This window comes from Cebus imitator, unplaced genomic scaffold (assembly GCF_001604975.1).
Source record: "Cebus imitator isolate Cc_AM_T3 unplaced genomic scaffold, Cebus_imitator-1.0 Scaffold88, whole genome shotgun sequence".
NCBI classification, from domain to species: domain Eukaryota; kingdom Metazoa; phylum Chordata; class Mammalia; order Primates; family Cebidae; genus Cebus; species Cebus imitator.
The window spans coordinates 6,441,605-6,450,140 of NW_016107403.1; the positions used below are offsets into that span (position 1 = coordinate 6,441,605).

General features: G+C 42.4%; 2 protein-coding genes across 4 annotated transcripts in view; one reads left to right on the plus strand and one right to left on the minus strand.

Moving 5' to 3' along the window:
• CEBPZ (CCAAT enhancer binding protein zeta) overlaps positions 1–6,477 on the minus strand; it is a 28,145-nt gene extending 21,668 nt beyond the window's left edge. The window contains exons 1-2 of the mRNA XM_017534896.2: positions 6,182–6,477; positions 1,971–3,463 (exon numbers count right to left, since the gene is read on the minus strand). Coding sequence (XP_017390385.1) covers positions 1,971–3,463; positions 6,182–6,337 — 1,649 coding nt within the window. The 5' untranslated portion in view covers positions 6,338–6,477. The remainder of the gene's footprint in view (positions 1–1,970; positions 3,464–6,181) is intronic.
• The window catches only part of NDUFAF7 (NADH:ubiquinone oxidoreductase complex assembly factor 7), a 15,463-nt gene continuing 13,318 nt past the window's right edge, over positions 6,392–8,536 (plus strand). The window contains exons 1-2 of one of the 3 annotated variants that reach the window (XM_017534901.2): positions 6,392–6,529; positions 6,869–7,032. In XM_017534901.2, the coding sequence (XP_017390390.1) occupies positions 6,463–6,529; positions 6,869–7,032 (231 nt within the window). In that variant the 5' untranslated portion in view covers positions 6,392–6,462. Of the gene's footprint in view, positions 6,530–6,868; positions 7,033–7,423; positions 7,516–8,536 lie in introns of those variants that run through there. The other 2 variants (XM_017534903.2, XM_017534902.2) reach the window with 2 other exon arrangements.

Sequence of the window (8,536 nt, forward strand, 5' to 3'; positions counted from 1 at the left end):
AAGAAGCCATAAAGGCCCGTTAAGAAACTCCACCTCTGAGAGTTCCTGGCAAATAGTAATTTGAAAAACTAAAAAATGTATTCTGATCCTCAGAGATGTTAGACTGTGATGTTGAATAGAAACAGAAAAATGTTTTCTAATAGACTCCAAACACTTTCCAAAAATTAAAAATTCCCATGACCCCCAAAAGTTCAAAATAATCAAACCACCCCCTTTCAAAAAAATGAAAACAAAAACAAAACTCAAGACCCCGAAACTTCCACATTTTCAGCCTTAGAACTCTTCAAATTAACAGTGATAAGTATCTATTACTTCAAAGAGTTGTGGAAAGGCTTCTGAGAGTTTTTTTTAGTGAACCAGAGCAATCAGTGCTATGAAATGTCATGAACTCTAAAGCAAGTGGACCTGGATTTGCCACCTAACTAAATTATTGTACCTCACAGGCTGGAGAGCTGTTAAGAGGATTAAACTAAAGAAACATGTATGAGTACAAGTAATAAGGATAGCAGCCAACATTTCACATAGCACTATGTGTTAGGCACTGTTAAGCACTTAACACACATACAAAGATTACATGGGTTAACACACATACTTCCCCAACCTTCATTAAAGCCCCAGTTCTGTCATTTACAAGCTGTAGGACCTTGTGCAAGTTTCAAAATCTTCATAATAATCACGAGATAGGTGCTTCTATCTCCGTCCTACAGACACATCAACTTAGGCATGATAATATGGGATGGATTATATCTACCAATAGGTTTTTAGCGGGGATCAAGTAATTTGCCCAAAGTTACGCAGAAAACTAATGGCAGGGACTCAAACCCAGGCAGTGTGGCTTAAGTCTAAAATATTAACCACTACTCTACACTTTCTCACAAGATACAGCTATATAAAATTATAAAAATGAATTAGACGGAAATATATTAATTTCTTGAACACAGTCATGTTCAACTGTCTCTTGAACAGCTCGAAACTGTTTACACATGGCTGAAAATACGATGCCTGCCAGGCGTGGTGGCTCATGCCTGTAATCCCAGCACTTTGGGAGGCCGAGGCGGGTGGATCACGAGGTCAAGAGATCGAGACCATCCTGGTCAACACGGTGAAACCCCGTCTCTACTAAAACTACAAAAAAATTGGCTGGGCATGGTGGCGCGTGCCTGTAATCCCAGCTACTCAGGAGGCTGAGGCAGGAGAATTGCCTGAACCCAGGAGGTGGAGGTTACGGTGAGCCGAGATCGCGCCATTGCCCTCCAGCCTGGGTAACAAGAGGGAAACTCCGTCTCAAAAAAAAAAAAAAGAAAAGAAAATACGATGCCCCAATGGGTGAGTTGCAAAATTCAGTAAACAGAACCTTAATCTTCATGAAAATTTAAAAAACCTCTGTACCCCCCAAAACTCTCTACTTAACATACTTTCTTGTTTACCCCAAATCCCCTCTCTGACACCTCCCTCAATATGAATGTTAAGCACCTCGAGGGGTGGGATTTCTATTCATTGTGCCTCCTGCGCACCTAGATCATGGCACCATACTGCTTGTTGAATGAATTACTGTGTGAATGCATTCAACTGTGTGAAAGACAGCAGGGAAAACAAAGAACTGGAGAATGGGAAGAAGGAAACTGCAATTATATCTGCAATTTTATTTCTTTAATATCCCAAAAGATTTAAAAGTACAGCAAAAATATTAATTCTGAAATACTAGAATTCGGTGGTCGATAAAATTCTTTTGGGGATTTTTCTGTATTTTACAACTTCTCAAAATGAAAAATGTATTCAAAGCACCTAATATAATTTGTGCCCATCAGGGAAACAAAGATTAAGTGACTTACTTGAAGGTGGTGAGTAGCAAGCTGCTGAGGGGGCCTAATACCCAATTTTCTAACTCTCTCTTGAGCCACAGAAGGCACTGCTTGTGCTGTACTACATCAAGTTATACTTCACATTATATTGAAATGGTATGCTCTTACCTGTATAATGCTGTGTAATATCGATCTGATATTGTCTGCTGAGAATTCATTACTTGGAAAAGCAACATTAAAGCCTGCACACTGGTATTAAAATTCACAACATGCAACACTTTAAACAGTGTGTCCACCTGCTCCCTCACTTTGTCATCACCAGTCTGGGAATAAGGGTATGCCCTATTCACACCTGTTAAAAGGGCACTAAGCATTTTTGATTCAATATCTTTTTTCTTGATACAAGTCTGAAAAAAGCAAAAGTAAATAGTTATTAATTTGTTAGCCAGTTCACTTTCTTCATGGGAGAGGGCCATCTGATTTAAAAAGCAAATTGCATAATATTGAGCTTTGGAGCTGATATTTGAGCGGAAGAGTAGCCTTTCAACTTCACCACACACAACTCCTTTCATATTGGGATGTTTACAAAGTAATGTCTCTAACAGATGGGAGGCTTTTGTGGCAATTCTGTTCTGAGGATCTCCCAGTTTATTTACCACTTGCACAAGAAGAGCCTTTTCTTCCTCAGGCTTGTTACAAAGCAGCTCATGAGCCACAGTAAGGGCTCGAGTTTTAGTGGTTACTAATGTGTCATGACTTAAAGTTTCTAAGACCTGCACAAATTCAGCCACTAAGTGTTTCAGCTGGTGTTCAAAATACCATAATATCAGTCTTCTATCTCTTGAGTCCTTGTTGCCACTGGACAACTGTTCCAGTTTGTCAAAAGGATGCTGGCTGAAAATCCTCAGCTTCCGATTGTCTGGCAAAAGGTCTGTTATGAGCAACTCTTTGAAAGTATCCAAGGCCATGAGGCATTGCTGTTTGCTGCCCTTCTTTTTAACAAGGTTCACAAGAGTTTCTACAAACTGAAGTGTGTGAATGGCATCATCTTGAATAAGAAGAATCATGGCCGCCATCCTGTCACCTAGTGTCCCTGATGACACAATTGCCTTCATCCAGGTAGAAGAGGCTCCCTTTTGACTATTTGTCTTACTTTTGAATAAGTTGATTTCATGCTCATACAGCTTCTGAGCAAGGGTTTTGTACTCAGACACAATATCCTGAGGCTGGGGTTTCAAAGAATATTCATTGCTATACTCCAGATCATACCATTTGCCTCCAGGCTTAAGCAACAAAGTCTGTCTCTCAAAAAATTCAAAGATGTTCTGTTTCTCTTTCTTTACTTTCGGTGTGGTATAGCCGTTCTCATCAGAATGTGGTTCTGGCGTATTCTTATTTTTCACCTTATTAACTGGTGTCCTTTGACCTTCTGCTGCATTTTTGTTATTTATTTTAGGTATTTTTACTTCTTTTTTGCTGATATTTTCTTTTTTAGCTGGTTCATCTTCTTCGATTAAGCAAGCTTTTGTATACTTGGCCAAATTAAGATTTTGAATAAATGCTTCCAATTCACCTTGTTGAAGATCATCAATTGCTCCTTTTTTGCCTCCATCGATCACTTCCTCATTCTCATCCAAAGTAGCCAGCCTAAGGTAATCTTGCTGCATAAAAATGTAAGTTAAAAATACATTACAAATGTGAAAAATAAAACCATAAAATAATAGGAAATACAATATAATTTTTAAAATAATTTCAGAACAGGAAAAAATCCTTTCAAAGTTGACATAAAATTCAGGGTCCACAAAGGAAAATCATTCCCTCTCTTTCTTTTACACACACACACACACACACACACACACACACACACACACACTCTTTTTCATTTTGATATAGGAAAAAAGACAAATTATAAACTGGAAAAAAAATACAAGCAACTCATAGCAAGACTCTGTCTCAAAAAACAAACAAACAAACAAACAAAATCCACCACAACAAAGTAATTGGGTTTAATGCCTTAATATAAAAGTCTCTACACATCAGTAAGTGGCAACCCAAAAGAAAAATGTGCAAAGGATACGAAAAGTTCATAGAAAAAAAAGTGTTCTTTAAAAATATGAAAAGATGCTCAACCTCACTGACATTTAGAGAAATCCACATTAAAACCACAATGAGACATCCATCTTTTAATTTATCAGATGAACAAAGATACATTTATGAAAGGCGGTGCTGGGAAAGGGGTGGGGGAAAGGGCACTTTCATACATGGTTGATGTGAGTGTAAACTGACACAACCTCCATGGAGGACAATTTGTCAACTCCAATCAAAACTATTTAATACAAGGCACACATCCGTTGACCCAGCAGCTTCATTTCTAAAAATTATTTGAGACGGGGTCTCGCTCTGTTGTCCAGGCTGGAGTGCAGTGGCATGACTATGGCTGACCTGCAGCCTCAACCTCCCAGGCTGAAGGGATCCTCCAGCCTCAGCCTGTAGCTGAAACTACAGACATGTGCTCCCATGCCTAGCTATTTAAAAAAAATTTTTTTTTTTTTTGTAGAGATGAGATCTCCTTATGTTGCCCAGGCTGGTCTCAAACTCCTGGGTTCAAGGTATCCTCCTACCTCAGATTCCTAAAATGCTGGGATTACAGGTGTGAACCACACTGTGCCTGGACCGTTTCTACAAATTAGACTACGTATATACTTACAAAAGTGGGGAAAAATTATGTTTAAAGTTATTAACTGTAGCATTATTTAAAATAGTGAAAGACTGTCAACATTTTTTTTTTTTTTTTTTGAGATGGAGTCTCGCTCTTGATGCCCAGGCTGGATGCAGTGGCGTGATCTCGACTCACTGCAACCTCTGCGCCTCTTGGGTTCAAGTGATTCTCCTGCCTCAGCCTCTCCAGTAGCTGGGATTACAGGCGCCCGCCAACATGCCCGGCTAATTTTTGTATTTTTAGTAGAGATAGGGTTTTGCCATATTTGCCAGGCTGGTCTTGAACTCCTGACCTCAGGTGATCCACCCGCCTCCGCCTCCCGAAGTGCTGGGATTACAAGCGTGAGCCGACGTGCCCGGCCACTGGCAACAATTTAAATATCCAAATAAATGTATGGTTAGATAAATTAAGACGGACAAAATGATTTATGCAGCCATATCAATGACACAGAACTTTATGCACTGATATAGAAGGACCTCTAAGACGGAAAAGAAAGCAAAATGTAGAGACAGGTATATATACATATGGTACCATTTGTGTTAAAAATAATACACACGTCTGTATATGCTTGAAAAGGTATATAATAGCCCTAGAGGATATAAAATACACTTGTAAAAATAATTGCTTTCTATCAGGGAAATCGTATGGCTAAGATAAAAGTGGAAAAATCTGACTTTTCACTATATATCTTTTTAAGTTTGTATCACGTGTATCATGTGTATATATTACCTATTCAAAACTAAAATATATACAAGCACGGAGCAAACTGTGAATCTGCCTATCTCTAACCAAACCCTCTACCCTGAAAGTCCAGTATTCAAACAAAATAATATTACAAACAAAGTTAATTTCTGTCCCTTATCTGCTTAAAATCTTCCAGTGGTTTTGCATCAAACTCGGAGCAAAAGCCTGCCCTCTTACCCCTTGGACCTCATTTCTTACTATCTTCCCCTACCTCACTTTGCCTCAGCTACACTGGCATTTCGGCTGCTTATGGGGTAGGTTAGGCACACTTCGGCCTGTCTTTCCATTTGCAGCTCCAACTGAATGGAATGCCACATGGCTCACCCTTTCTTCTTCTTTAGGATTCTGCTCAAACGTCTCACTGATGTATTCGTCGATCACATTTAAAACTAACGCGCTCCCACTCCTTATCGTCCTTCCTTATTTTTTTTCCATAGCACTACCCCGCGTCTGCTGTATTACGTATTTAGAAGTCTGTTTACAGTTCTCTCCCTTAATTAGGATGTTCCAAAAAAGAGGGCTTCTGGAGCATACAGTGACACGGGCATGCATCCTATGAGAACAGAATTGAAAATTCCAATACCACTGGTGTTCAAAGCACGCACACCACAAGATCTGGACCAAGAAAAACTACTCTCCGACCTGATGGATGGATGGTTACACTATGTCCATAAAATGAGAGGATCGCTTACATCTTAAGAAAGGCCAGAGAATTCAACGTTCAATGTGAAACTCTTCTTTTGTAAACAGCATTGGAAACCAGCGTGGGAAGCGCACCGAACACATGCTTCCGAGGCTGGGATCTGGGTCCTGGAGGCCCGCGCTTTACGCCGCGCGGAAGCAGCGGTGCAGTCAGCCTAGCCACACTCGGGACTCCCCACGCCTGACCCCTTTCCCCGAAGCCCGCGGTCGTTACCTTGGTGCCTCCGAGCCGTAACACTTCCTCCAGGGAGAACCCATTCTCGGCTTCACTAGGATCATCCTCGACCTCCTCGTCCGGATCTCCTACCGCCTCCTCGGGGCGCCAAGGCCTCTTGGCATGGAACTCCAAAGGCTTCTTGGCTGCCGCCATGACTGGCAGAGCACTCGCGCGTGGAACTCGACTTACTTCCGCTCGGCCCGTTACGTACTTCCTGCCGGGCGTGTCTTCTCCCGGAAATAGTCTAAGCTCTAGTTCCTGGCGGAGCGAGCCAGCTTATGAATTTCGGCATGAGTGTCTTGGCGCGGTCAGGTGTGGGGCCGCTGTGCGCCCTGGCGCGCGCAGGTAAGCGTCAGTCCGCTAGAATCCGGTTGCCGTGGAAACGCGTGAGGTGCCTTCCTCAGCTCCTCAACTGGGAGCTCCGGGACATTAAGGGCTCGGGGGCACACTACCACCTTGAAGTTACCTTGGGCTGGAAAGGGCCCGGTAGAGACGCGATGGGGCTGCGTGGTCGTGGGCAAGTGGGGGCTTTCTCTGCGCCCTGTGGGCGTGCTAAGCATAGCCCGCGGTCTGCGATGGGGCGAGATTGAGGGTTCACGAAGCTGCTTTGAAAACGCTAAGGCTGCTTGCGCTCGTGAATATTAAGATTTATCATGGGACCTGTTTAATTTGTGTTTTTCGCAGCCATTCCCTCTGTTTGGAGAGGGAAATACTTCAGCTCCGGGAATGAGCCTGCAGAAAACAACCTGGTGACGCCGATGCTGAGGCATCTTATGTACAAAATAAAGTCCACTGGCCCTATCACTGTGGCCGAGTACATGAAGGAGGTGTTAACTAACCCAGTCAAGGTATGGGTCGGGTAGCCCGAAGACTAGGCCCTCTCTAGCTGATTTGCGAAGTGCGAGCCAGGAGGGAGAGGCCCGAAGGTCCTCAGCCCAGGCAGTTGGGGGTGCCTGCCAGGGAAAGAGCCGTTTCTGAGGACCTGGGGACAGATAATTTGTCAATTGGTTAAGGCTGGCTCAAGTCAGAGGCAGTGCCAATAAAGAGGACAGGACACGGTCCAAGAGTGTTTAGGAGACAGAATGTAGCTTATTGGATTTATGATGCGTAAAGGATGACTTTCCCATCTTGGCTATGGTAGGTGGTGTGGATTCATTGCTTTGGGAGCAGGGAATGCAGCAGGAGGAAGGATGGAGTGTTCAGTCTGATATATGAATTTGAAGTGTGTCGTTCTCTTAGGTGGAAATCTCCAACAGGCAACAGGAAATAAGAATTTATTGCCTGGAAAGTTGTGTTGAAATGGCCTCAGCTGGCATCGGAGACATGTGCTGGTGAGAATGCAGTCTGTGTCTTCACTGTTCTAGGATTAAGCACAATCACAGCTTTCTGAACCACATTACCTTGCGTGTTCTACAGACGCATTTGGTGAAAGCCTGTAGTCCTTTATTTTAGAACATTTCACCTTTTGCTGGGTTGAAATATGACCTCTGTGGAATTCTGGGGTTGGTTTCGTCATTGCTGTTGGATATGGTGACATGACTCAAGTGTCGAGGTTTACCCAAGGCCAGTGTCTTTCTTTCAGTGCCGGTGAGCAGGGCTACAAGATAGGTGGCTTAGCCTAGTGTGGTGGTAGGAGAAATAGAAGAGGGTGGTTTAGAAATGGACTGACAGGATTTTGCCACGGATTGAGTGATGGAACGGAGGAATCAAGACTGATTCGTAGTTTTAGCTTGAGCAATTGGGTGATGATGGTACCTTCGATTGAGATTAAGACAGACAGGACCAGGTTTGGAGGAGTACTGGGGAGAAGGCCTACAGTGGGAGCTGCATTTTATACATATTTTGTTAGCAATGACATCCAGGTGGAGATAGAAAGTTGACAGTTGGCTGTAAGAGTCTGGTGTTCAGAAGAAAGATTGGGCAGGCATATATACATTTGCTTGTCATCAGTATATAAGTGATATTTGAAGCCAAAGAACCAGGGAGAGTGTATGGAGAGAAAGGAAGGTTTCCCAACATTGAGACTTAGGGTAACTCTAAAATTTAAGAGGACCCTTTAATAGAAATCAGGGGTTTCATAAACCTGGATGGAAAAAATGTGACACCTTTATTTTCACTAACTTTCAACTGAAATTTAGCATTTCTTCAATTATGAACATACACAGCAACCAGTAGCATCAGCAATACTTGTGACTTTGTCATCTGTGGAGATCGTTGGTATTTTCTTATCATAATACAGTGATCACAGGCATCTCAGAATATCATTGTGCTCATCCTTCAAAATTTTGTTAATTATTGGGTCTTTGGCTTGATTATGTGCTTTTTTGTTTGTTTGGTTTTTTTTTTTTTTTT